This window comes from Sphaerodactylus townsendi, linkage group LG11 (assembly GCF_021028975.2).
Source record: "Sphaerodactylus townsendi isolate TG3544 linkage group LG11, MPM_Stown_v2.3, whole genome shotgun sequence".
NCBI lineage: Eukaryota > Metazoa > Chordata > Lepidosauria > Squamata > Sphaerodactylidae > Sphaerodactylus > Sphaerodactylus townsendi.
The window spans coordinates 77310971-77337817 of record NC_059435.1 but is presented as its reverse complement, the minus strand read 5'-3'; the positions used below and the strand labels follow the sequence as shown (position 1 = coordinate 77337817).

General features: G+C 51.8%; 1 protein-coding gene across 2 annotated transcripts; it reads left to right on the top strand.

Annotated features, from left to right (window-relative positions):
• CCM2 (CCM2 scaffold protein) lies at nt 1–25381 on the top strand. Of its 2 annotated transcripts, none has more exons than XM_048510810.1 (8): nt 1–221; nt 17144–17317; nt 18815–18898; nt 19751–19934; nt 20174–20305; nt 21383–21516; nt 23676–23735; nt 25332–25381. In XM_048510810.1, exons 1-6 carry the CDS (start codon nt 192–194, stop codon nt 21475–21477), a joined length of 699 nt encoding a protein of 232 aa, XP_048366767.1. In that variant the 5' UTR covers nt 1–191; the 3' UTR covers nt 21478–21516; nt 23676–23735; nt 25332–25381. The 2 variants fall into 2 exon arrangements, with proteins under 2 accessions (XP_048366767.1, XP_048366766.1); XM_048510809.1 differs by having other exon boundaries at nt 2–221; nt 20169–20305.
• Nucleotides 25382–26847: the final 1466 nt, after the last annotated feature.

Below are 26847 nucleotides of genomic sequence, written 5' to 3'. Positions count from 1 at the left end.
GAGGGGCGCGCGGGGCATGCCGGGAATGCCGACGCCCAAGATGGCGGCAGGATTGAAAAGTTGTTGCCGCGGCGGCGGCGCCTCTTCCCCTCGTTAAGGCTCCGGCTCTTCCGGGCGCGGCGATGGCGGCGGATTGAAGGCGGAGCGGGGGGGACCCGGGCGGGGAAATGGCTCCGGGCCCCGCCTGAGACATGGAGGAGGAAGGCAAGCGGGGCAAAAAGGCGAGTTGTGAGGCGGGGGCGGGGCCTGCTGGGGGCGGGGCCGCCTGGGTGTGGCCGTGTTGGCGGGGGAGGGGCTCCTCATTGAGAACTTGGCTGGAGTTTGGGCGGGGCGGGGAGGGGGAGGGAAACCCCCCCTTTGGAAGAACGGGGCTCCGTGCAACGCGACCGCAATTCTGAATGAAGTTTGCAGTTGTTGGAAACGTTATTTTTAATTGAATGTTCTGGATTTCCTTCTGCGTGTTTTATTTGTTTTGTCTTGATTTTGATTAAATTTATTTATAAGTTTATTTATTTTTTATACCCTGCTCTTCCAAACCGAAGTCAAGCTCAGATTACATGCAGATTAAAACATGGAATATATTAGGGTGTTGTGGGTTTTCTGGGTTGTATGGTCGTGTTCCAGTAGTATTTTTCCTGACGTTTCACCTGCATCAGTGGCTGGCATCTTCAGTGGATCCACAGAAGCCACATCTTCAGCATCTTCTGAAGATGCTAGCCTCAGATGCAGGCAAAATGTCAGGAGAAAATGCTACTGGAACACGACCATACAACCCGGAAAACCCACAACACCAGTGATGGCGAACCCTTTTAAGACCGAGTGCCCAAATTGCAACCCAAACCCCACTTATTTATCGCAAAGGGCCCACCCAGCAATTTAACCTGAATGGTGAGGTTTTAGTTTAGAAAAAAACGGTTGGCTCGCTCTTCCTCCACCCCACCTACTCAAGCAGGGGCCAGCCTGCTCTAGCCTCCAGTAAGTTCTGCATGCACCGCTCTGTGCCTCTCTAGCATCTCTGCCTCCTCTGCGCCCCCCCCCCCCCCCGGGCAGCAGCCACCTGGAGCACAGGCACCAGGCCCGCCAGCGGAGTCCTCCCTGCTCACCGCGGTGCGTGCATGTCGTGCTCAGTGGCCCAGGCCAGCTTAGATGTGTCTGAGTGTGTGGGGGTGTGTGATTTTCCGCCTTCCACATTATGAACTCTGTGTGTACGTGCCCACAGAGAGGGCTCCGAGTGCCACCTCTGGCACCTGTGCCATAGGTTCGCCATCACTGCACAACACCCTAGCGATTCAGGCTGTGAAAGCCTTTGACAATACATGGAATATATTACCAATAATTTAATACAAAATTCAATATTAAAATAACACCAAATGTAAAAACCACTGATGGTGACTTTGATAACGACAACCGCAAGCCTACAGAATTATAACATCTCTCCTCCCAACATAGTGCAGGGACCAATTTGTCAGGGGCGCATAATTATGACGCTCTTGTGCAGTTTGCCCCTCTAACCCTCAAGCCCTGTTCGGCTTCGAATCTAAAGAGCTTCCTTTCCTGCCCTCCAGCCATTCCCTGGGAAGCAAATGCAGCGATCTGTGTTTGGGTCGGTCTCTGTTCCCTCCTGGCAAGTCTCATTGGGGCCGTCGGGGTCTCCTCACATCATACTTATTCTCCTGCCAACTTCATTTACACCCTGTTTTTCTCTCTCATGGGCACCCAAACCAGCTTCCCTCGTTCTTTTCCAGGCTCTGAAAGACCCTTTCTCTCCTGCTGCTTGTTTCTTTTTAATAAATTGTACCTGGCACAACTGTTTTTGGCTCAGTGGCCACTGGGGCTGCAGATGTAGAAATATAAAAATAACCAATTAAAACCCCATGGGAATCAGCAGATATTCAGCCAGGGAGGGGCTGTGGCTCCATTTAATACAGAGACGTTCCCACCAGGTTTCATTTCCTGGCGACATCTTCTGTTTGAATGATATGAAAGCCATCCGCCTGAGATGTTTGGGGAGCTACTGCCCATCTAGGTCAGGGGTCTGCAACCTGTGGCTCTGCAGATGTTCATGGACTACAATTCCCATCAGCCAATTGGCCATGCTGGCAGGAGCTGATGGGAATTGTAGTCCATGAACATCTGGATCGCCATAGGTTCGCCACCACAGGCCTAGCGAATGTGCTTTGGAGGAAGAATTGTGGCCGCTTTTGGGGTGTCTGGGCGAGGACGTTTTTGGGCCCCCGGCACGCAGGATTTGAAAGGTGAGGACTGGTGTTTTGTAAACGCCGGCTCCTAAAAACTGTCATTGTTTTCCTCACTGTTGGATGAAGCTGACCACCCTTCTGGCTTTCCACCCTTCCTGTGAGCTTCCTGTCATGCCATTGTAGTTAATTATGGGCTTCACGGATGAATGAGTTTCGTTTGCCTTGCGTGTTCGGTCAAGTACCCTCGAAGTAGATGAGAAAGTTCTTCCTGCAAAATAAAATGTATTTTCCCCCTGGCCGGAACCTCATAAGAGGGACCAGTCTGTGACGGGAGAGGGGGAAATGTGTGCTTGTTATGTTCATACACTTGAATTAGCTTACAAAGGAATGAATAAGGGGTGTGTGTTTAGTTTTCCCAGGGCTTTCACGTTAAGGATTTGGTAACGTTCAAAGGAATTTGTTTAGACCAGGGTCTGCAGCTCAATTAGCATTCATCAGCCTCTGTCAGCATGGCCAATTGGCCATGCTGGCAGGGGCTGATGGGAATTGTAGTTCCTGAACATCTGGAGAGCCGCAGGTTCCCTATCCCTGGTTTAGACGACAGGCCTGACGCGCAAGCGAAATGCCAGGGAGGCCGGTCATTCTCTGTCCCAGCCTACATGCTCACAAGTGCGGCTCTGACTTTTCCCCAAAGCAGTGTTCTAATTAAAAAAGGGCAACTAATTTTAGTTGGGTTTCAGCCTAGAACAGAAATTAGTCCCTGCTCTAAATACGGCTCGCGAGGGGGCGAGAGAAGAGAACAAACCGTGCAGAGGCCAGCTAGTGGGATGATTTCCTTCGAAGGACCTCGCCATTTGAGCTGCTTAAAGGCTCCCTTCCTAGAAGAGGTAGTTTGCTGCCATTTGCCAGGGGGTCGTCGGGGGTCAGCCCCATTGCTTTGCGCACAGTCGGTCCCGGTTCAGTCCCGGTCTGCACTTTCTCCCTGATCCGTTTGTGATCTCTCTCCCCTTGGGAACGGCGCCAGTGAGTCTAAAGAGACGCTTCGTCTATTCTGTCCCATTTATCTGCTGGAGTTGCTGGTGTATTAATCTCATGTTGGCAAAGCGGAACCTCCAATCTGATGAAACCTGCCCCGAGTGTCCTTTGCATCTCAGGAATGGTAGCATTGACCTGAGATGCTCTTCTATAAAGCCGCAAGCGACTCGCATCTTGGAGTCCTGTGGTTCAGTTCCCAACGGCCATCTCCTGGTCGCCATCTTCAAAAAAGTGATATCGAAGAGATAGAAAAAGTACAGAGAAGGGCAACGAGGATGATTGAGGGACTCTGGTTAATCTTCCTATGAGGAGAGGCTGTACGCTTGGGGACTCTTTTTTTTTTAGGTTTGGAGAGGAGACGCCCGAGGGGGATATGATTGAAGTCTATAAAATTATGCCATGGGGTAGAAAATGTTGACAGAGAGAAATTCTTTCTCTCTTCTCTCACAATAATTAGAACCAGGGGCATCCATTGAAAATGCCATGGGGAATGAGGACTACTAAAAGCGGAAAACACTTCTTCACGCTAACGCAGTGGGGATTGGTGTTTGGAAAAATGCTGCACAGCCAGGAGGGGTGATGGCCACTCACTCTGATGCATGTAAAAAGGCTTGACAAGATTTTATGGAGGCAGAAGTCTGACTTCTAGCTGGCTACCAATCCTGGATCCCTCCTGATCTCAGATTGTAAAATACCAGCAGATCAGGTGCTCAGGGAGCAGCAGCAGCAGAAGGCCATTGCTTTCACCTCCTGCATGTGAGCTCCAAAGGCACCTTCCGGTGTGGCTTCACTGCAAGTAGCAGAGTGCTGGACTAGATCAACTCTGGTCTGATCCAGCAGGCTTGTTCTTATGTTCTGGCTTCTGTGTCGCTGGGTTAATGGAACCCATTGGCCGGGAGAAGATCGGAACCGAAGCTCTCTCTGTATATATTGGTTCCTGGATACCATTTCTGGTGAGACCCTCCCTATGAGCTCATCCTCTTTGAACTGGCCGTTCCCTCCCCGCCCGCTCCAGCTGGGGATGCAGCTGTGGGAAAGCAGCTATTTTTAGTGATGCCTCTTCGCCGAACGAAACAGCTGCAACTTCTCAAGAGGACAGCAAAGAACCTTGTTATGCAGCCCAGATTCACTTCTGGCGCGGAGGAAAGTTTCATTTTAAATATAAATTGATAACGAACGTTCTCTTTTTGTGACCAGGATGCGCCCCAAAAGACATCTTCAGGAAACTTCCTGGACTGTCAGGGCCTTGACTCAGGCTGTTGGAATTCACCACTCAGAGTGTGGTGGAGCTCTTCTTGAGGTTTACAAAACAGCGGCTTGATGACCCATCTGTGTCAGGAAAGTGCTTGACGGTTGGTTCTGGCATTTCCTACTGCAGAGGGTTGGGACTCTGATGGCCCTGGGGCCCTTTCCAACTCCTGGCGATTCAGTGAATGCGGTAAACGCAAGTGCTAGTACTGACTTCGATCCTAGGCCTATCGGAGCTCAGGGGATAATTTGAGGACTCCAGATGCGGATATACTTTGAGTCAGCTCTTCCAGCATGGCCAATTGGCCATGCTGGAAGGGGCTGATGGGAATTGAAGTCCATAACATCTGGAGTGCCAAAGGTTCGCCACCACTGCCGTAGAGGCTGCTCTGGCTGGCCAGAAGTGCTGCAGGGTCTGTGCTGAGATCTTTCATATCACTGACTGCGTTGTCATTGGCTGGATCCGGGGGGGGTTGCATGCGTGTGCGGGGCCTGGGACCTTCTGCACTCTAAGCGAGTGTTTGACCGAGGTTTTCCTGCAGTTACATTTAAGGTGTTCTTTGTCTGCTTCTTAAAAATTCCTTGATTCAGTAACATCTGTTTTCTCTGCCAGGCTAGACCCTCCATGTGCCACTTTCTAAATAGTTGTGCCAGGATGACCGTATGTAGAAATCAAAATCTCTGGGTAGCTGTAAGAAGCGTAGCAGGACCGTGGTTTGTGGAACCCGGGACTCTCAGCCCTCTTGCTTTCTTCCCATCCTCAAAAGACCACAATCGGTGCCTCTTCTGACATCGCGTTTATTACACTAATTCCGCCACTGCAGACTGACAGGCTTAAAGTGAAGAATGCCCGTGTGGTCTAGTGGTTAAGCATGTTGGACTAGTGTCTGGGACACCTAGGATCAACAACAACAACAACCACCACCACCTTTATTTGGCCTTTAAAAATAGGTTCTAGAGCGGCTGTGACATTTTGAAAAAATTAAAATCGGCGAGAGTACATTCAAAAGAGACAGGAAGCACTGTATATAGCAGTATAATACTTAGAAAGTTCCTGCTCAATTTGTAAAAGAAATTTCTTGCTACTTTTTCCCTTAAGAGTTACCCACATCTGCTCCACAACAGAATGAAGTCAGAAATACTTTCGATTTGTTCTAGGGCCAGCCTTTCAGAGAATTCTAATGCCCGCTATCTCGACAGTCAAGAATAATGCAGAAAGCAAGAGTCTTCACTGATTTTACAGTGAAATGTGGATGTCCGGATCCTGGAGAGGAATGGATAAGTAACGACCCTTTGTAATGGCCGATGGGAAGGTATTGGATCTGGCCCTTGTGATAATCCATCTCTTTTGGGGTTCAGTTAATAATTCAAGATATTTGGCTATGTGCCCCTCTTCCAGTATTATTCCAACAGAGAGGGGTACCTAGGATCATATTCCTCACTTGTGTCATGTAAGCTTGAGGGTGACCTTGGGAACGAGTCACACTCTTTCAGCCTAACCTACCTCATAGGGTTGTTGTGAGGATAACAGTGGAGGAGAGGAGAATGGTGGAAGCCGCTTCAGTGCTCATTGGGAGGAAATCAGTGGTAGATCATAAGGCTTGTGTACAAAAGCCCTTGGAGTCAGACTCCAGATCTCCAGTGGGCAGTGTGAGAGGGATCCCTTAGGGCAGGGGTGTCCAACTCTGGTGCTTCAGATGTTCATGGACTACAGTTCCCATCAGCCCCTGCCGGCAGTTGGACACTCCTGCCTTAGGGAATCCGAGCAAAGGGACTGATTCAGCGAATGGAACCTTCCCAGGATACGTGTAGGGTGGGAAAGGGGGTGGCCTCTTCCAGGACAGTGTGGACGGGCAGTGTGGCATAGGGGCTAGTATCAGATGAGGATCTGGGAGAACCAGGTTTGAATCCCCGCTCATCCCACGGGAGCTCCTTGGGTGTTCAGAATAATGCTGCACTTTTGGGGGAAGGAATGACCACGCTTGTTTGCACTTTCCTTGTGTGGCTGGCTGCGCAAGAACATTTTTAACCCCCACGTTTATGTATTTATTTCATTTGTTTCTTGCACTTCTATCCCGCCATATCTCAGGGACTCGGTGTGGCTTACAAACAAGTTACTTTCTGGAGCTGACTTTCCGTGGGGATTCTGGGGGGGGGCGATCATTGCCCTGGGATCCCAGTTGTTTTGCCTTAATTTTGGCTAGAGTTTGTTTTGCCTTGGCAGGGGAGAAGGCAAGCTTTTGATGGCTTCCTGGGCTTTGTTCATTAACCACACTGGCATCCTCCTACCCTGTTTCCCCGAATATAAGACATCCCCTAAAAATAAGATGTAGTAGAGGTTTTGCTGAAGCGCGAAATATAAAGCATCCCCCGAAAGTAAGACATAGCAAAGTTTTTGTTTGGAAGCATGCCCAATGAACAGAACACAGCAAAACAAGACATCCCCTGAAAATAAGACATAGCGCATCTTTGGGAGCAAAAATTAATATAAGACACTGTCTTATTTCCGGGAAACACTGTAGTTTTCCTAATCTGTGGCACTATATTTGTCTGAGCATCTGGTGTGGAGGAACTGGTGAAGATGCCATGCTGCTTTAGAAGGCGTGGAGTGTGAGTCCGAGAGGCTCCGTTTGGGAGGAGTCTTGTCTGGGTTGGATAAAACCAGAGAAGGGAATGTGTGGTTTCAGAGGCCTTTAGCGGGCTGGGCTCGTTGTGGAGTAGCTCTGGGAGTTGCCTCATTGTGTCCTTCGAAATTCACATGTGCCACTGGGGCTAAAAATAAACCCTTTAACTGGTTGCTTAATCTGGAGCTCCAATGGGGCGTGACCGCTCCTGGAAACGACGGGCGACCTCTTTCCCACAAGCGGACTGGAGAGCAGTGTTCCAGTCATGCATGCGAAGCCCTTGTGCCTTTTACTGTGTTCACCCTCCAGCTGTGTGGTTGCTTTTTTTTGTATCACAAAAACTTGCTGCTTGTTATTGTCGCATTTCCCGTATTGCTGACCGAGGCGTAGCCAGAGGCATTGGGGCAAACAAACGAGGGTGAAAGCCGGATGAATTAAACAAGGCGTGTGTGAATGATGTGGCCGGAACTGTCGTAAGAAATTGAACCAATGACACCGAGTGTGGACCATGAGGGCATCGGGCACGGGATCTCGAAACTGGGAATGAACCTCGGCATGCCTGATGTCTCCTTTGCTGCCTTTGTTGCAAGCAGAAAAGTAGCCCTTGAGCACCCAAACCTGCCTTGTATGCAGACAGGCTGTTGGTCACCCACATCTGTATTATCTGGAATATTGTGTGCAGTTCTAGGCACTGCAATTCAGGAATTGACAAGCTGGAACGAGTCTAGAGGAGGGTGACCAAAATGGTCAAAGGTCTGGAATCCATGCCCTACAAGGAGAGACTTGGGGAGCTGGGGATGTTTAGTGTGGAGAAGAGAAGGTTAAGAGGTGACATGATAGCCATGTTTCGATATCTGAAGGGATGTCATGTTGGTGAGGGAGCAAGCTTGTTTTCTGCTGCTCCAGAGACTAGAACACTGAGTAATGAGCTCAAGGTGAAGGAAAAGAGATTCCACATAAACATCAGGAAGAACTTCCTGACCATCAGGGCTGTTTGACAGTGGAATGCACTACCTAGGAGGGTGGTGGAGTCTCCTCCTCTGGAGGTCTTTAAAGAGAGGCTGGATGGCCATCTGTCGGGGGTGCTTTGGTTGTGTCTTCCTGCATGGCAGGGGGTTGGGCTGGATGGCCCTTCCTTGGGGTCTCTTCCAACTCTATGATTCTGTGATACTCCGATGGTCAGTGGCTCTCCAGGTCTCATTCCCATCACCTCCTGCCTGATCTTTTCAAGTGGAGATGCCGGGGATTGAACATGGGCTCTTCTGCATGGCGATCAGATGCTCTACCTCTAAGCCCACACCCTCTCCCCAAAAAGATAATCCATGGCTCCTTCCGCACATGCAGAATAATGCACTTTCAAACTGCTTTCAGTGCTCTTTAAAGCTGTGCGGAATAGCAAAATCCACTTGCAAACCGTTGTGAAAGTGGTTTGAAAACGCATTATTTTGCGTGTGCGGAAGGGGCCCATTTTTAGTCTGAAACCCAGGATCTTCCAGATGCCAGAGCTGTTTTGTGTTTGGAAAATGAAGGCCGTCCAGATGTACAAGGACTTATTGGCTGGACCCCGCCCTCCTGCTGTGACACGTCACAAAGAGTTTGAAGGAGTTCTGCAGTCAGAGCCACCTGTTAAAATGTGTAGCTGGATCTTGGAGAGGTGAATATTTGTGCTTAGTCTGTAGCAGAAGGTGAGTCGGCACAACCCAGGTGCATTTGGGGCATCGTAGAAGCTACTCCAGTGACGCTCAGCACAGATCGGCCAGGTGTGCTGGAAGTTGGCCTTCCGTCTGCTTGGGGGGAAGGGAAGGGGTTGTCTTTAGCACGGTGCTGGGAGACTGTGCGGACACAGCTGGCTGGCGACGAAAGCAGCCTTGGAGGGGCTCCCTTGGCCCTGCCTGCCTGCCTGCCGGCTTCTCAGCTTTCTGCACCCAGCGCGGGTGGCGGAACAAGCTGAACTTTTGCAGTGAAACCTCGAAGGGGCTGACGGGAACTGGCTGGATCGCCTGCTCTGCCCTGTCTTTCTACGGAAGAAGAAGAAGAGGAAGAGGAAGAAGAGGAAGAGGAAGAAGAGAAGGAAGAGGAAGAGGAGGAGTTTGGATTTATATCCCCCCTTTCTCTCCTGCAGGAGACTCAAAGGGGCTTACAATCTCCTTGCCCTTCCCCCCTCACAACAAGCACCCTGTGAGGTGGGTGGGGCTGGGAGAGCTCCGGAAAGCTGTGACTAGCCCAAGGTCACCCAGCTGGCGTGTGTGGGAGTGCCCAGGCTAATCTGAATCCCCCAGATAAGCCTCCACAGCTCAGGCGGCAGAGCTGGGAATCAAACCCGGTCCGTCCAGATTAGATACACGAGCTCTTAACCTCCTACGCCACTGCTGCTCCTTGAGTCATAACACTGGAGCCTCAAATGGGGGGCTGCAAAGAAGAGGGAGAAGTTGAAAAAACCAATATCAGTTGCTCTCCTTGTTTGCAGGCATTGTGTTTCTTGGGAGTGGAGCAGGGCAGTGGTAATGCATGAAGGTGATGCAAAAATCCCTCAGTGGCTGGCTAATAGCTAAGCTTGGTGCAAGATATTTTCTGCATGGCGCAGGATGGGGCTTTAAAACCAGTTTAGCAATTCCGGGTACCCACTATCCTCTGTTCGTTGCTTAAGGCAGTGGTCTCCCACAAGGCGCCCCTGGAAACCGCAGCATCCACTGACACCTTCCGTGTCTTAGAAAGGGGGTGGAGCCGGGTGGGGCTTTTGCCCATCAAGGCTTCTGATTGGCCATTGGAAACTTGAGTGGCTGTGCCTCTTGACCCAGCCCTGCCAAACTGCTCCTTTGCCCTGTGTTGCCCTGGGCGCCATTCCCTGCCCCCCTCCCCCCCAATGCAAGGAACGGTTCAGTTGCCCTCCAGTAGGTATAATAAATCAGAATAAAAAGCGTGTTCTTGAAGGACTAAGTCCGGCTTGCTGGAGCTCTTCTCTGAAGGGAGCAAGCAATGAAGAGGCGGTGCTAAAAATAGCATTCGGGGAAAATTCCTTTCCCTTTTTTCCTTGAATGCCAGCACTGAAGTCAGCACAGCTGATGTAAACGTGAGACTGCAAATTTGTGGCCACCTGTACTGAAAGAAGAAGAGTTTGGATTTATATCCCCCCTTTCTCTCCTGTAGGAGACTCAAAGGGGCTGACAATCTCCTTGCCCTTCCCCCCTCACAACAAACACCCTGTGAGGTGGGTGGGGCTGAGAGAGCTCCGAGAAGCTGTGACCAGCCCAAGGTCACCCAGCTGGCGTGTGTGGGAGTGCCCAGGCTAAACTGAATTCCCCAGATAAGCCTCCACAACCTCAAGCGGCAGAGCTGGGAATCAAACCCGGTTCCTCCAGATCAGAGTGCACCTGCTCTTGGCCACTGCTCTTAGCCACTACGCCACTGCTGCTCCTAGGGAATGAGTGGATCCCTCTTTCTTGGAGAGCCTACGGCAGATCCCGTCCTGGCGATGGTTTTTATCTGAGACTGGGCGCTGAGACTGGAGGGCTGCATGAATTCGCAGGTTGCCACGCGCGTGGGGATTCTCTTAATGTGCACAGACAAGATTTGGCTTCCTCAAGACTAGCTTAGACAGCGGGGCGGTGGTTTTGCACGCTGTTTGCATTTGTGGAACCAGCTGCTGCCCTTGCCTGGGGGGGCCCAGCCCAGCCTGACCTCATCTTGGATCTTGGAAGCTAAGCAAGGTCGGCCTAGGTTAGGCTTTGAATGGGAGACCACCAGGGAGATCCAGGGCCGCTGAGCTGAAGCAGGCGACGGCAGGCTGCCTCTGTTTGTCTCTTGCCTCGAATCGGCTGGCCCAGATTGGCTCGATCGCGTCAGATCTCAGCAGCTCTGGTTCATACTTGGATGGGGGACCACCAGGGAAGGGCAGGGGCGCAGGCAGTGGTGGGATCCAGCCGGTTCGCACCACTTCGGCAGAACCGGTTCTTAAAATGGTGCTTGTAAACAACCGGTTGTTAAATTATTTGAATCCCACCACTGGTCGCAAGGCAGGGGCAAACCACCTCTGCCCACCCTTTGTTTTGAAAACCTTACGGGTCACAACACGTCAGCCATGAGTTGACAGAACTTTCCACCATCAGCCAGTTGCCGCATGCAGTCCTCCCCTCTTCCGGAGAAGATGCGATCGTCCTGGGATCCAGTGGCTCTCCGGCCTGGCCAGAAGTTAAGAACATAAGAACATAAGAACTAGCCTGCTGGATCAGACCAGAGTCCATCTAGTCCAGCTCTCTGCTACTCGCAGTGGCCCACCAGGTGCCATTGGGAGCTCACGTGCAGGAGGTGAAAGCAATGGCCTGCTGCTGCTGCTCCTGAGCACTTGGTCTGCTAAGGCATTTGCAATCTCAGATCAAGGAGGATCAAGATTGGTAACCATAGATTCACTTCTCCCTCCATAAATCTTGTCCAAGCTCCCTTTTAAAAGCTATCCAGGCTGCAGCAGGGCCATCACCCCTCCTGTATAGCATATTCCAAACACCAATCACACGCTAAGTGTGAAGTAGTGTTTCCCTTTATTAGTCCTAATTCTTCCCCCAGCATTTTCAATGAATGCCCCCCTGGTTCTAGTCTCCTGTCTTTCTTTTCCCTGGACACTTTTCCCAACAGGAAAAAATCTGCCTTGGGAGACCGTGTGGTTGACGAGGGTGAGAATGGCCTCCACCTCTACCTCCCCCCACCTTTGCTGTGCCAAAGATTTCACCCTCTTTAAGCAAGTGGGGAGCACCGTGGGTGAGGGAGGGGCTAAGTCAAGCTTCTCCAAAGTTAGAGTGTTCCTGTTCCCCTTCTACCAGAGGCTCCGCCTCCTCCTCCTCCCAGAGCCACCAGAGGTTTCTCAGAGCTTCCTACTACCAAGGACCCAATCCCCACCATTCCTTTACCAAACCCCGATCCTCCTCCTGCAAACAGGAATGCTGAAACTCCCGTAACGCATCGCCATTCTGTGCACAGGGTGAAACTTCGACCTACTCTCTGTGACCGTGGCGTTTTCACAGAGCACAGCTGTTTGCAAGTTCTGTCCGCCAGCTTCCCGGGTCGGATCCCCCGGGCCACAGCAATGCTTTCCGTCAGTGGGAAGAATCGACGCACCTCTGTTCAGCCCGCGCCAATGCCGGCAGAAGCGCTCTTGCATGACTGAAGAGGAGCCCGTCTCCTGTTGCGCGCCTCCCCGGGGACTTCTGGCCTTTGCAGCTGTCCCAGCTGGGTGTCTCTCTGGCTGGGTTCTGCTCATGCGTTGGCTGAGCAGAAGGAAGCTGTGGTCTGCCCGTGTCCTGTTTGCGTGCTTGCTTAAGAGTGCAAGCTGACGCACGCCTCTCCCTTTGGACGTGTCAGCTGGGCGCCTGGCAGAGCACAGCAGGGACCTCTGAGGCAGGCCAAGAAGGATCCGGGCAGCAGCCCCTGTTGCGTGCTTCTGCTCTGCTTCACCTGGATCTTCCATGGAGAACGAGGTAGGCCTTGAGAATGGCTGGGCTGCCCGTCAGCTGAGCAGAGCGGGCCCGCCTGGCTTCCTCAAAGAGTCGCGGCCGCCTCTGAACATACTTCCTCTCTCCCTCTTTCTCTTGTCTCTGCTGCGCTTTCCGTCTTCTGAATCTCCTCTTCCACAACCACATCAAAACCATTCTCCTTCTTTCTGCTTTTGATCTCCGCTCAACTTGAAATTTGGCACAAGAACCTTCCTTGACCTGCCAAACGCTGCGGACGCACCCCCCAGGGTTTTCCAGAGGTGTGTTCCTATGCCAGCATCGGAAGGCGCTGGGACAGCCCTGCTCACCAGTGGGCTGATTGATGGAAGTTCTGCTGTCTTTCTGGAGCTTGTGAACTCAAGGGTTTGGCTCATAGGGGAGCCTCATCCTGACCAGCAATGGCCCAGTTGTGCCACCCGGTTTCCAAGGCTGCCTTTTGCTCTTTGCCGTCGGGGTACTTTGGGTCTGTGCTGGCTGTCTTCTGTGCTCCACCAGGTGCCCAGCTATTCCACCAGGGAGCTCAGAGCACTTACATCAAATCATAGAGTTGGAAGAGACCACACAAGGGCTACCAAGTAAGAACATACAAGAACTAGCTCAAGCTGACTGTAATCAGAGTCCATCTAGTCCAGCCTCTGTGCTACTGCAAGTGGCCCACCAGAAAGTGCTATTGGGGAGCTCTCACGTGCAGGAGGTGAAAGCAATGGCCTTGCTGCTGCCAAGCTGCTCCTGAGCACCTTGGTCTTGCTGAGGCATTTGCAATCTGAGATCGCGAGGGATCAATGATTGGTAGCCAGCGGATCGCATTCTCTCCATCAATCTGTCCAAGCCCTTTTAAAGCTGCTATCCAGGTGGAGTGGCCATCACCCCCCTCCCTCTGTGGTGCAGCATATTCCAAAACACCAATCTCAATCACATTGGGTGCGGGAAGAAGTGTTTCCTTTTATTAGTCCTAATTCTTCCCCCCCAGCATTTTCACAAATGAATGCCCCTGGTTCTAGTAAGTATTGTGGGAAAGAGAGAAAAATTTCTCTCTCAAGTCAACATGTTCTCAATTCCTCCATACGCATAATTTTATAGGGACTTCCCACCTATCATATCCCCCCTCAGATCGCCTTCCTCTCCAAACTAAAGAGTCCCACATCGCAGGCTCTCTCCTCATGTAAGGAAGGTGCTCTAATCTCTTCGCTAATCATCCCTCATTGCCCTCTTCTTTTGCACTCTCTTTTTCTATCTCTTCGATATCCTTTTTTTGGAGAGATGTGGCTTAACCAGAACCTGAACACATGACTCCTGCGCGGTCAGCATCAATTTGCCTTATATATAAGGGCATGACAATCCTTGCAGTTTTATTCTCAACTCCTTTCCTAATGATCCCCAGCATAGAGTTTGCCTTTTTCACAGCTGCCATGCATTGAGTTGACATTCCCATGGAACTATCAACTAAGACGCCCAAATCCCTTTCCTGGTCTGTGACTGATAGCACTGACCCCTGTAGCGTGTATGTGAAGTTTGGATTTTTTGCCCCTATGTGCATTCAGTTTGGATTTTTTGCCCCTATGTGCATCCAGTCCAACCCCCTGCCATGCAAGAACACACAATCAAAGCACTCCTGACAGATGACCATCCAGGCTCTGTTTGCAAACCTCCAAAGAAGGAGACTCCCCCCGCCCTTTGAGGCAGCTCATTCCACTGTTGAACAGCCCTGACCTTCAGAAAGGTCTTCCCAGTGTTTAGGTGGAATCCCTTCTTTTCTCATTGTACCTTCTTAATAACCTACGAGGAGAGACTTAGGGAGCTGGGGATGTTTGGTGAAGAGACGGTTAAGATGTGACGTGATAGCCATGTTTAGATATCTGAAGGGATGTCATGTTGGTGAGGAAGCAAGCTTGTTTTCTGCTGCTCCACAGACCAGGACCAGGAGTGACGGGTTCCAGGGGAAGGGAAAGAGCGTCCACATAAACTTCAGGAAAAACTTCCTGACTGTCAGGGCTGATCGACTGTGGAATTCACTGCCTCGGAGGGCAGTGGAGTCTCCTCCTTTGGAGTTTTTCAAAGAGAGGCTGGATGGACACCTGTCAGGAGTGCTTTGATGGTGTGTTCCTGCATGGCAGGGGGTTGGACTTGATGGCTTTTGGGGTCTCGTCGAACTCTGTGGTTCTATGATTCTAACCCTGTGACTTGTATGGGCCTGGGTAGTCCAGTCCAGCCGGCACTCAGAAGCCAAGCAGAGTCATCCCTTGGGTGGGAGACCTCCAAGGAAGTCAAGGGTTGTTGTGCAGGGGCGGGCAATGGCCAATCACCTCTGCTGCCTCTTGCCTTGAAGCCCCATGATGGGTTACTTCAGCTTGATGGCCCTTCACACCAGCAGCCAGGCGATGACTTCTGAGAACAGATGTCATAGCAGAGCGGGGAATTCACCCCAGCTCCTAGACTGATGCTCCAAACCACAACGCTGCCCTGGCGCCGACACATTTGTCTGTGTCATGAGAGTGTGGGGTGATGGGTTGACACTGGGGAAAGATTGTGTGGGGTTTTGTGCAAAGAGAGAGAGAGAGTCAGTCTGCGCTCAACTGAGAGTGAGAAAGGATTGAACTAAACTCAACAGTATGACGTTAACAGCCTTGTGTTGTGTACTGAATTGCCCAAAGAAGAAGAAGAAGGAGGAGTTTGGATTTATATCCCCCCTTTCTCTCCTGCAAGAGACTCAAAGGGGCTGACAATCTCCTTGCCCTTCCCCCCTCACAACAAATACCCTGTGAGGTGGGTGGGCCTGGGAGAGCTCCGAGAAGCTGTGACTAGCCCAAGGTCCCCCAGCTGGCGTGTGTGGGAGTGCCCAGGCTAATCTGAATTCCCCAGATCAGCCTCCACAGCTCAGGCGGCAGAGCTGGGAATCAAACCCGGTTCCTCCAGATTAGATACACGAGCTCTTAACCTCCTACGCCACTGACATTGGAAGACATTGGGAGGCTGGAAATGGAGCCAAATCCTTATATGGGCTCAGAGATATGAAGACAGGAGCGAGTAGATTGATGTGAAGTGAAAGTCACCTCAGGCAGAAATTACTGCCTCAGATTGTTTTATTCATTGTAAACTATTTATTGTAACCTTTGAGCTGCAGAAAATGTATAAATAAAATGCTAATTTGTTCCATTTAGCCTGGAATCCTACACCAGTCGCTTGTTCGGGGCCACGTAAAACTGCTGTAAACACACTGTTTTAGGAGAAGGGGTTTGGAATTAAATTCCTGGTGGCAGCGATACATGCATATGGAAAGAAAGGAATGAACAAACAGTATTTTGCACATATAGTTATTTTATTTGCAAAGAAATAAGAGGGTGGCCATTGCAGTCTGTATTTCTGTATTTGCACGGAGTTAATTGTTCTTAGGTCAGGGCTGACATACCTGTGCAGGCAAACCCAGGTTGCTGCAAAGCGGCAGCGCAGTACTGCTGGGTTGCGGCTGAAACAGACTGCGATTTGCAGCGCTGGACCCACGTTCCCTCGCGTGCCTTCACTGATGCTGCGGGAGATCCAGGAGCAGGCTTTTTGGCCCCATAGCAGAGCTCACTGGAGGCAGTGAGCAAGCTGCCTCGGCCCAGCCGGTTTCTGGGGTGTCAGGAGACTGAGTAGCCACCCTCTTGTGTTCCTTCTCACTCGTGGGCTGCTCTGCGTAGAGAAGAACCAGCTGTGCGTTTAAAGCAGGCGTGTCCAATTGGCCATGCTGGCAGGGCTGATGGGGATCATAGTTTATGAACATCTGGGGTGCCAGAGTTGGACACAGAGGTGGGATCCAGCAGGTTCTCACCAGTTCCCGAGAGTGGGTTACTAATTATTTGTGTGTGCCGAGAGGGGGTTACTAATGGGGTCCGCTTTTCCGTCTCCACGCCCCCGCCTCCCCGAGAGGCATCCTGCCTTTGAACGTGAAGGTTCCATATAGCAATTGTGACTAATAATGTAACTCCCTGAACTGGGTTAATCCCTTTCAGGTTCTGCAATTCATGGATTCTCAGCCTTTCGTGCCTTTTATCTCACCCGTCTCTCTCAAAGAACCTGTGTGTTTCAACTTCAGTGCTGTAAGTTCCGATTTTGTGAGTTAAAAGGGCATTGTTCTATACGTGGATGATGACTTTTGTAGAAAATGACCTGGTGCAAAAAAAAAATGTTGGGGTCATGGTGGGGTGGCTGCCCATGGAGGGGGGGGGGCATGCAACTCAGGTTTTGCCCAGGGCTCAGGTTTGCCTAGGTATGCCTCTGCCCCCTTTGCTGAGGGGGGGCTGGTGAGGGAACCTGTTACTAAAATTTTTGGATCCCACCACTGGCTGGACACTTCTGCTTTGAAGGCTGTTACAGGGGCAGGAGGCTTTCCAAAGAGGGGTCAAGCAGCTGCCATCAGTATCAGGGCTGTTCAGCTCCGTGGAAGAAGGCACGGGACGTTCCGTTCCAGGAATACCTCTGGAATTGATTCCCGTCTAGCACTTCGGGGCTCTGTGGGCATATAATGGTAGCGCCGCCAATGTAATCCTGAGACGTTTCCTCCCCTCTCTTCTTGCAGCCTGGGATAGTGTCCCCGTTCAAGCGCGTCTTCCTGAAAGGCGAAAAGGGCAGGGATAAGAAGGCGCAGGAGAAGGTGACGGAGAGGCGGCCCCTGCATTCCGTGTCGCTCTCCTTGCCTGACCGAGTGGAGCCTGACATCCTCTTAAACGACTACATCGAAAAGGAAGTGAAGGTAGCGGCTTCCTGTTCTTGGGCGGTTTGACACACAGTCATTGCTTCCCAGTTTCTGGCCTGAAGACACACCGGCCTCTGGGTAGCTGTTTCAGTTATTTACTTCATGTTTACCCCAGTTTTCTCCCCAGTGGGGACCCAATGTGTCTTACATCATTCATTCCCCTCTCCTCCATTTTATCCTCGCAGCAACAACCCTGGGAGAAATGTCTGGCTGAGCTTTCATGGCAGAGTAGGAATTCGAACCTGGATCTCCCAGATCCTAGTCCTGTGCTGGAACCACTACTCTTTGCTGGGTTCTGCACCCCTATCTGTTGAGGAGGGGCAGCCTGGAGAGTTCCTTGGCAGTGCTGAGGTGCAGAGTGTTTGAAAGCACTAAATATTTCCATCCTCTCTGAAAGCATTAAATATTCTCCAACCTATCTAGAAACACTAAATATTCCCCAACCTAACTGGAAACATTCCCCAGCGTATGTGAAAGCACTAAATATTCCCCAACCTAACTGAAAGCACTAAATGTTCCCCAGCCTCAATACTTGGAACAATAACAGCCCCTAAACTAACTAAAGCATCTTAACATTCCCTGTTTCCATTCAAAACACTAAATATTCCCCCAACCTAACTGGGAGCACTCCCCAGTCATCTGGAAACATTTTCCTTAACCCAACTGGAAACAACAGGCTCCTGTGAGCAGCACTTCAATATTTTAAAGCCTATCTGGGAAACACTAAATGTTCCCCAACTAACTGAGAAGCCTAAATTACACAGCCTATCTGGAGCATGTATTCCCCAACCTAACTGGAAACACTATATTCCCCAATGTATATGAAAGCACTAAATATTCTCCATTAAAAATCTTGACACTTGTGGTGTGGTGGAGAGGGGCAGATACCTGCCTGCCACATTTTCCTCCCGTCCTCCTTCCAGGAACTCACTGAGTGGCTCAGCCACTGGTTCTTCCTTCTTCCATCGAATCCTCACAACAACCCTGTGAGGTGGGTTAAGCTGTGAGAGAGAAAGAGAGTTCATGTGACTGGACCAGGTTGTCCAGCAAGCTTTGTGCCAAGTGAAGATTTGAACCCTAGCCTGTCCAGCTCTCTAACCAGAGAGCAGAGCCAGTACGGTGTAGTGGGGAAAGTGTCAAAGTAGGATCTGGGAATCCCTGGTTCGAACCCTCACTGTGCCATAGACACTCGCTGGGTGACCTGGTGGGCCCCTCACTCACTCACTCACCCTGACCTACTTTACAGGCTTGTTGTGAGAATAAAATGGAGAGGCAAATAGGGAAGAGATGGTCTAGGGAGGGCAGGAGGTGGCCTGCAGGGAGGCTGGTGGGGGGGCGAGCTGCCCCCCACCCCCAAGCATGGGAAGGGGGTGGGGGTCAGCCGGGGCAGGTGTTGTCCCCAGGTGCCATTTCCCCTTGATACGCCTCTGTGTACAGGACCTGGGACTAAGGGAAGCGCAAGTCTCTCTCGCTCAGACACACTTTTCTTTCCAGTATTTAGGACAATTAACGTCTGTCCCAGGGTACCTGAATCCTTCCAGCCGCACCGAAATACTTCATTTAATAGACAATGCAAAGGTGAGTACCAGTTCACTGGAGTTCAAGACTAAACTTGGGGGCTCAATTCTGTACCAATAAAAATATCAGAGTGACCTAATTTTCACATCCAGAGGAAGGAAGTTTGCTCACAGACCTCCCCTGGCGGTTCTCCTTGGCCGGCCTTTGGAAGCTTCGTCTTTCCATGAGGGGGACTTCTAGCCTCAGCAAGTCCTGACTGTTGCCCCTGGCATCTCCTGGAATCTGGTGTCATCAAGGGGCAGGGAGGAAGGGCCAGCGTCGTGTAGTGGTTAAGAGCAGGTGCGCTCTAATCTGGAGAACCTGGTTTGATTCCCCGCTCTGCCACTTGAGCTGTGGAGGCTTATTTGGGGAACTAGATTAGCTTGTGCACTCCAACACAGGCCAGCTGGGTGACCTTGGGCTAGTCACAGTTCTTTGGAGCTCTCTCAACCCCACCCACCTCACAGGGTGTTTGTTGTGAATGCGGAAGGGAAAGGAGATTGTAAGCCCCTTTGAGTCTTCTTGTTGTGTATGTTTGCTTTATACCCCAGAACATGTCTTAAGTTCATTGTGGGGAGAGCTTTTCTGACCTAATTTTCTGTGTGACCTTAGAAAAAGTGTAAGTGATTGCTTTAGGTCCATGGTTGCAAACCTATGGCACTTCAGATGTTAATGAACTACAATTCCCATCATCCCCTGCCAGCACAAACATCTGGAGTGCCATAGGTTCGCCACCACTGCTTTAGGTCATTTAAAGGGAATGGTACCCCCCCCCCCTTTAAAATCTTCCACCCCATTTTCGGTTCCCGCCTTTCTGAGAAAACGAACCCGCCCAGCAGCTTTCGTGGTTGGTTTCTCCCCCCTTCCCCCTAGAGAACCCATCAGCTTCCAGGTCAGCTGACCCCAGAGCACGATGCCGTGATCAGTTTGTCGGCCTACAACATCAAGCTGGTGTGGCGAGATGGCGAAGATATCATTCTCAGGGTCCCCATCCATGACGTCGCGTCGGTCTCCTACATCCGGGACGATTCCTCCCATTTGGTGGTGCTGAAAACAGGTAGGCCGGGACTGGCTTGGGGAATCTGCCCCCATTGGGAGTCTCGATGCGCCCCTTGGCCTCAGCACTGTGGAGAAGAGCAGCCTCCAGGTTCTTCTGTCTCCCCTCTGGGTTGGTACTCTGTGCCAATACACTTCCATGTGATCCTGGAAGGTAACTGGAGGGTAGGGGAAGAGGCAGGGAACGATGCCGACTCGCTTAGTAATTTCACTAACCGTTTCTGGTTTTTCTCAGCTCAGGACCCCGGAATTTCCCCCAGCCAGAGTCTTTGTGCCGAAAGCTCGAAGGTTCTCACTTCAGGATCACTCTCGGAGAGCGGAGTGGTCCCGGTCGAAGCTTGCAGCCTTGTGGTTCTGGCCACAGAGAACAAAGTAAGATGCTCAACCCTCTGTGCCTGTGGTGGCGAACCTTTTGCACTCCAGATGTTATGGACTACAATTCCCATCAGCCCCTGCCAGCATGGCCAATTGGTCATGCTGTATAGCAGGAAATAAAGTGTAGTCCATAACCTGATCTGGAGATGCAAGGCCCTGCTCATCACTACTCTATCACCCTAGCTCGCTTTCCCTCCGTGCTGCTTATGCAAAGTTTCCCTCCCCTCAAAAAGGGTTTCCCTCATTAGGGGAATCCTTCCAAAGCATGTTCCAGGTTAGCAAAAGAAATGCTTCCTATGCTCTTGACTTGCTTCTCTCGCCACTGTGGATGCACCGTGGTAGTGAAGCATTCCAAGTGGACTGTGAGGGAATGCAAGGTGTAGCCAGTGTGGTGGAGTGGTCAAGAGCAGGTGGATTCTAATCTGGAGAACTGGGTGGCAGAGGCTTATCTGGTGAACCACATGTGTTTCTACACTCCTGCATTCCTGCTGGATGACCTTGGGCTAGTCACCTTGGGAACTCTCTCAGCCCCACCTACCTCACAAGGTGTCTGTTGCGGGGAGAGGAAAGGAAGGAGTTTGCAAGCCGCTTTGAGACTCCTTATGGTTGAGGAAAGCAGGGTATAAATCCAAGTTTCTCTTCTTCACATCTGGAATGGTGGAAGACGTATAGATAACTTCCTGGCCCTGTTGAAATGTCGCTGTTTCTTGCAGAAGTTCTCAGGTTGCTTCTTAAGGCAGAGGCGACAGTGGCGTAGGAGGTTAAGAGCTTGTGTATCTAATCTGGAGGAACCGGGTTTGATTCCCCGCTCTGCCGCCTGAGCTGTGGAGGCTTCTCTGGGGAATTCAGATTAGCCTGTGCACTCCCACACACGCCAGCTGGGTGACCTTGGCCTAGTCACAGCTTCTGGAGCTCTCTCAGCCCCACCCTTTGGTTCACCTCACAGGGTGTTTGTTGTGAGGGGGGAAGGGCAAGGAGTTTGTCAGCCCCTTTGAGTCTCCTGCAGGAGAGAAAGGGGGGATATAAATCCAAACTCTTCTTCTTCTTCTTGACCCCTTTTCTTTCCTTCTCCAGGTAACGGCGGAGGAACTCTGCTCCCTTCTCAGCCAAGTCTTCCATATTGTTTACACAGAGTCCACTATAGACTTCCTAGACAGAGCAATATTTGATGGGGCCTCTACGCCAACGCGGCATCTGTCCCTACACTGGCCGAATTTTTTTGCACAGGGACTGCTCTGATTGTGTGTCTTCTGAAGGGTGTCCCTGAAGGGCTGCTCTTTCTTTTTTTTTTTCAAGTCAGCTCAAGGTTTTCTTTAGACCAAGGCGATCCAGTGCTACCAAAATAGATCTCTTAACTCCTTGTCCTTCTGCACCCCTTTCAGTATAGCTAGCCTGTCTCTCTCTTGCGGAATAATCTGGCTTACCCTGGAGCTTTTGGGGGCTGGGCTGTGAAGGTTCCCATGCGAGGGGGCGGGTGGATGGGCAGCCCACCACGGCACCCTGCCGGTACGGGCTCAGACTGCTAGACTCTGCCAGCTGCAGGGTTCTGCTGGGTAGTGCCGTGAGTGAGGTGGAACTGCAGGCCAGTGTAAGTCTTGCTTGGAGCACCTGTGGAAAGAGGAGGGCAGGTGGAGAGGCTGCAGGTTTTCAGTTCTGATCCACGCTCCATCTTCCCCAGCCCGATTACTGCCATACACGTGACATGGATCTCCCTCCTGCTTTCTATGGCAGTACCGTGGCAATCCACCCAGTTATTTTCTCCCCTCAGATTTATTTATTTATTTTATTTTATATACAGCCCTCCCCCTGCGGGCTCAGGACGGTTTACAACAAGGTTAAAACATACATTAAAACATAATTTAAATATTAATGGCATGGGGTAAAAGAAACAGAACCCATTTTAAAATGTGGATGGCGTCCTGGCTACCCCCCTCCCCTTTTGTGCCCAATTTGGGAGGCCGTAGGATGACAGTGATGATGTATTACAACAGGCTGGCCAAGCGCCTGGCCCAGGAACAGGTCAATCTTGCAGGCCCTGCGGGCTCTATGCCAGAATCCCATGAGGGTCCCTGGTCTCTCTCCAGGGGAGCCTGTTCCACCAGGGAGGGCCAGGGCTGAAAAGCCCTACCTCCTACGTCGAGCCCAGCCTGATTCATTTTGGGCCTGAGGATCGCAGTAGGTCCTTCTCCCGAGAGGGTAGGGAGGGCCTACCAGGGCAATATGGGGGGAGAGGCGGGCCCCTCAATTATGCAGGGTCGAGACCCTTAGCTGACTTCTGAAGGTTCCAGCAAAACAACACTTTCCCAGCCAAGACAGGCCTGTCTCAAATTCAGAAGTGAATGAAGTCCAGGAAAGGGTTTGGTATTTGGGGACCTGAGCATTTTCTGCCCTGGAGACACTCCACATCTGTGAAAAGGAGGCAGTAAAATAGCTTCATGTGGAGCATCTCGTCTAGTGTCAGGGACCGCAGTTGGGCCTTACTTTAAATCCAAAAGCGTTAGGGAGTAAAAGGAACAAGAATTGCCAATATGGCTTGCTATTCCAGCAGTGGTGGCAAACCTTTGGCACTCCAGATGTTATGGACTACAATTCCCATCAGCCCCTGCCAGCATGGCCGGTGGCCATGCTTTTGCGAGAGGCTGATGCAACAGTCCCACTTTAGCTGGAGTGCCAAGGATCGCTCCTGCAGACTCTAGTGCCTGCCTTCTCAGCCTGTTTTCCGTCCCAGCTGTTCAGCCCCACTGCTCTCCTGCTATTCCCCCCTAAATGGGGGCGCCGAAGCTACCCATAACTCTGCCCCAGTTGCCCTTTGTAACCTTTCTGGCCCTCTCCCAGGTGTGTTGAGGGGCCAACAGTATTAGAGCACCCACAGGCCTGTGACAATACACTTATGCATGGGGTAGAAAATGTTGACAGAAATTTTCTCTTTCTCACAATGCACTAGGGCAGGGGGCATCCATTGCAAAATGCTTTGGGGGGAAGAGAATTGGGACTAATAAAGTGAAACACTTCTTCACGCTAGCGTGTGATTGGTGTTTGGAATATGCTGCCACGGGAGGTGGGTGATGGCCACTCACCTGGATAGCTTTTCAAAGGGGCTTGGACAGATTTATGGAGGAGAAGTCGATCTATGGCTACCACTCTTGATCCTCCTTGATCTCAGATTGCAAAGGCCTTAACAGACCAGGTGCTTAGGAGCAGCAGCCGCAGAAGGCCATTGCTTTCACATCCTGCATGTGAGCTCCCAATGGCACCTGGTGGGCCACTGCGAGTAGCAGAGTGCTGGACTAGATGGACTCTGGTCTGATCCAGCAGGCTAGTTCTTATGTTCTTACACTGAAAACTCTCTTCTCTCTGACATCTTTGCAGATGACTCTTCTACAAAAGTGGACATCAAAGATTCTTATGAAACAGAAGCGAGCACTATGTGAGTATCCGACAGGCAGGAGAAAGAACAGGGGGCGATTTGCACTCGGCTCCTCGGATTTCTTCATACTGCAGCCATCCTGACACAACACGGAGATCAGGGGTTCAGTGAAAGGTCGGCTGCAGCAGGACAGACAGAATGGAGTTCAGTAGCACCTTAGAGAGCCACAATTGTTTTTTTTTGGGTGGGGGATGGATGAGCTTTCAAGAGTCAAAACCAGTGGTGTACCTGCCAGAGAGAATTGTGAGGTCACATGTTCCCGGGCACCACTGATTTGATCACATGAGGGGCACAAAATCGCCTGCCTTGGCGCAGCCTCCGATAGAGGTGGGGGTGCCAGCTGCTGCCGCCTGCTGCCCCCCGTCCACCAATAGGGGGAGGTTCAGTGGTGGGATCCAAAAATTTTAGTAACAGGTTCCCCTAGTGGTGCGATTCAAACAGTGGCGTAGCGCCAATGGGGATGGGCTGAGGGCATTACGGCAGTGGCGGGCATTCAAGGGCAGGGCATTTCTGGGCGGGGGGCTGTGGCAGGATGGATGCAGCAGCTGTAGTCCCTTAGGAACGGCGAATGCGAGGTGCGAACACCCGCGCACAGCGGTGCACCTCCTGCTAGGCGACTTCAAAGTTCTGCTGGCGCACTACTGCTGGGGAGGAGAGGAGGGGCATAGCTAAGGCCAAAATCCGCGGGCGAAATCCCTCAGTGGTAACCCCCGGGCAATGCTCGGCACACACCAGTGTGGCCAACCTACTCGCTCTGGGAACCTGTGAGGGGAACCTGCTGGATCCCACCTTCTGGGAAGTTGCCCTGGTACCATCATTGGCCATGTACTGCGTCTCTGGTCCAAGCATGGCCACCCCCCAAATCCTTTCGGTCCCTAATGTGCTGCTGGTCTCCAATCATGCTGTCCTGGTGCAACAGTTAATCCCAGTCTAGATCTGAACAGCCAGAGGGGATTGTTGGGCAGGCACGTTGCTCTCGAACCGTGGTGGCGAACCTTTGGCACTCCAGATGTTATGGACTACAATTCCCATCAGCCCCTGCCAGCACGGCCAGATGTTATGGACTACAGTTCCCATCAGCCCCTGCCAGCACGGCCAGATGTTGTGGACTACAGTTCCCATCAGCCCCTGCAGCACAGCCAGATGTTATGGACTACAATTCCCATCAGCCCCTGCCAGCACGACCAGATGTTATGGACTACAATTCCCATCAGCCCCTGCCAGCACAGCCAGATGTTATGGACCTGAATTCGCCATCAGCTACCATGGCTCACGATGTTTGATGGACTACAATTCCCGAGAAGATCCAGTGCCCCTGCCAGCATGGCCAGTGGCCATGCCTGGCGAAGAGCTGATGGGGAATATGTAGTCCATGGCTAACTAGAGTATAAGCTGGGTTAAACACACCTCTGCTCTAGAAGATGGGTGGGTGATGTCCAAAGGGGGAGTAAGCAGCAGGCGCTCTGTCATGCAAATGCACGCCGACATTTGACCTGGAACTGGGAAAAAAACACCTCTGAGGCTCCGGGTTCGGTTCCAGCTGCCCTGGGTTCAGTCCAAGTGAGTTACCGCGACCCGTCAAGTACCCCTTTCCAGCTCTTTTCCCAGAATCCCGCTTGGGGGGCTGGGGGCAGCTCCCCCCTCTTTCGCCATAGCCAGCCATCTCACACACAGCGGCCAGCAGTGGAGCTGAGCAGCACCCTTGACGATGAGCTGGGTTCTCGAAGACTCACATGATGATTTGCCGGTGGGGTGCCCCTCTCCCCCTCCCCAGCCCTCGCAGAAGAGACTCTTTTCAGTGACACTCCCACACCTTTGGGAACTGCTCACAGTCAATCCCCCCTTTAAGGCTTGCCTTCCTGTCCCCTGCCTTCCGGGGCAGCCTGGTCACAGCTGGGCAGACAGGGCGTTGCTGTATAAAATGGTGCCCCCCCTACACACCATGCCCACCTCCCCCATCAATATAGCTGTGACCCGCTTGGGAAGGCGGTGTGGAGCCTCGTTTGGGGAAGCTGGCCTCTGAAGCTTGGGTCCAGGTCTGAAGGAAACCCTGCGGTTTGAAGCTGGATCGAGACACTCCTGGAGGCCAGGTTAAGCCGAGCCTCTGAGACTGGCCAACTGCTTTATTCCTTGTGGAGACCCCAAGAAGACAATAAGGTGGAGCAGTAAGAAAAAAGAAACAGTGTCCCTCTCACCTTCAGTGTTCAGGAGGAAACCGAAGACAGTTTTATTTCAGACGGCAGGTGGACTCATTAAGTGTTTAATGTATTGGCGGTCCTGACTGAGATTTCAAACTGTTGTCTGTGGTGTGTTTTATGGCCATTGTTTTATTCGTGTTGCAAGTCAACCGACAGGCAGCTAACAATGGTATTAAATGAGTAGTATTTCAGGGCTTGTTTTCAGCCCTGGACTACTTCTGTGAGTGTTCATGGTCACCCCTCTGCACCGAGGGAGGGAGGGAGGAATGGATGGATCGATGGAGGGAGGGAGGGAGGGACCGATGGAGGGAGGGAGGAATGGAGGGAGGAATGGAGGGAGGAATGGAGGGAGGGAGGGAGGGAGGGAGGGATCAAGGGTGGGAGGGAGGGAGGAATGGATCGAGGGAGGGAGGGACCGATGGAGAGAAGGAGGAATGGAGGGAGGGAGGGAGGGATCAAGGGAGGGAGGAATGGATGGATGGAGGGAGAGAGGAATGGATGGAGGGAGGGATGGATCGAGGGAGGGAGGAATGGATCGAGGGAGGGAGGGAGGGACCAATGGAGGGAGGGAGGAATGGATGAAGGGAGGGAGGGACCGATGGAGAGAGGGAGGAAGGGAGGGAGGGAGGGAGGGATCAAGGGAGGGAGGAATGGATGGATGGAGGGAGAGAGGAATGGATGGAGGGAGGGATGGATCGAGGGAGGGAGGAATGGATCGAGGGAGGGAGGGAGGGAGGGACCAATGGAGGGAGGGAGGGAGGGATCGAGGGTGGGAGGGAGGGAGGAATGGATCAAGGGAGGGATCAAGGGAGGGAGGGACCGATGGAGAGAGGGAGGAATGGAGGGAGGGAGGGATGGGCCGATGGAGGGAGGAATGGATGGAGGGAGGGAGGGATCAAGGGAGGGAGGAATGG

Excerpts from the sequence above, each read along its gene's own strand:
- CCM2 (XM_048510809.1), top strand. The coding sequence starts at position 192 with ATGGAGGAGGAAGGCAAGCGGGGCAAAAAG. Across the intron at positions 222-17,143 it reads AAGGCAAGCGGGGCAAAAAG|CCTGGGATAGTGTCCCCGTT; the intron begins GCGAGTTGTGAG and ends CTCTTCTTGCAG. Across the intron at positions 20,306-21,382 it reads TTCTGGCCACAGAGAACAAA|GTAACGGCGGAGGAACTCTG; the intron begins GTAAGATGCTCA and ends TTCCTTCTCCAG.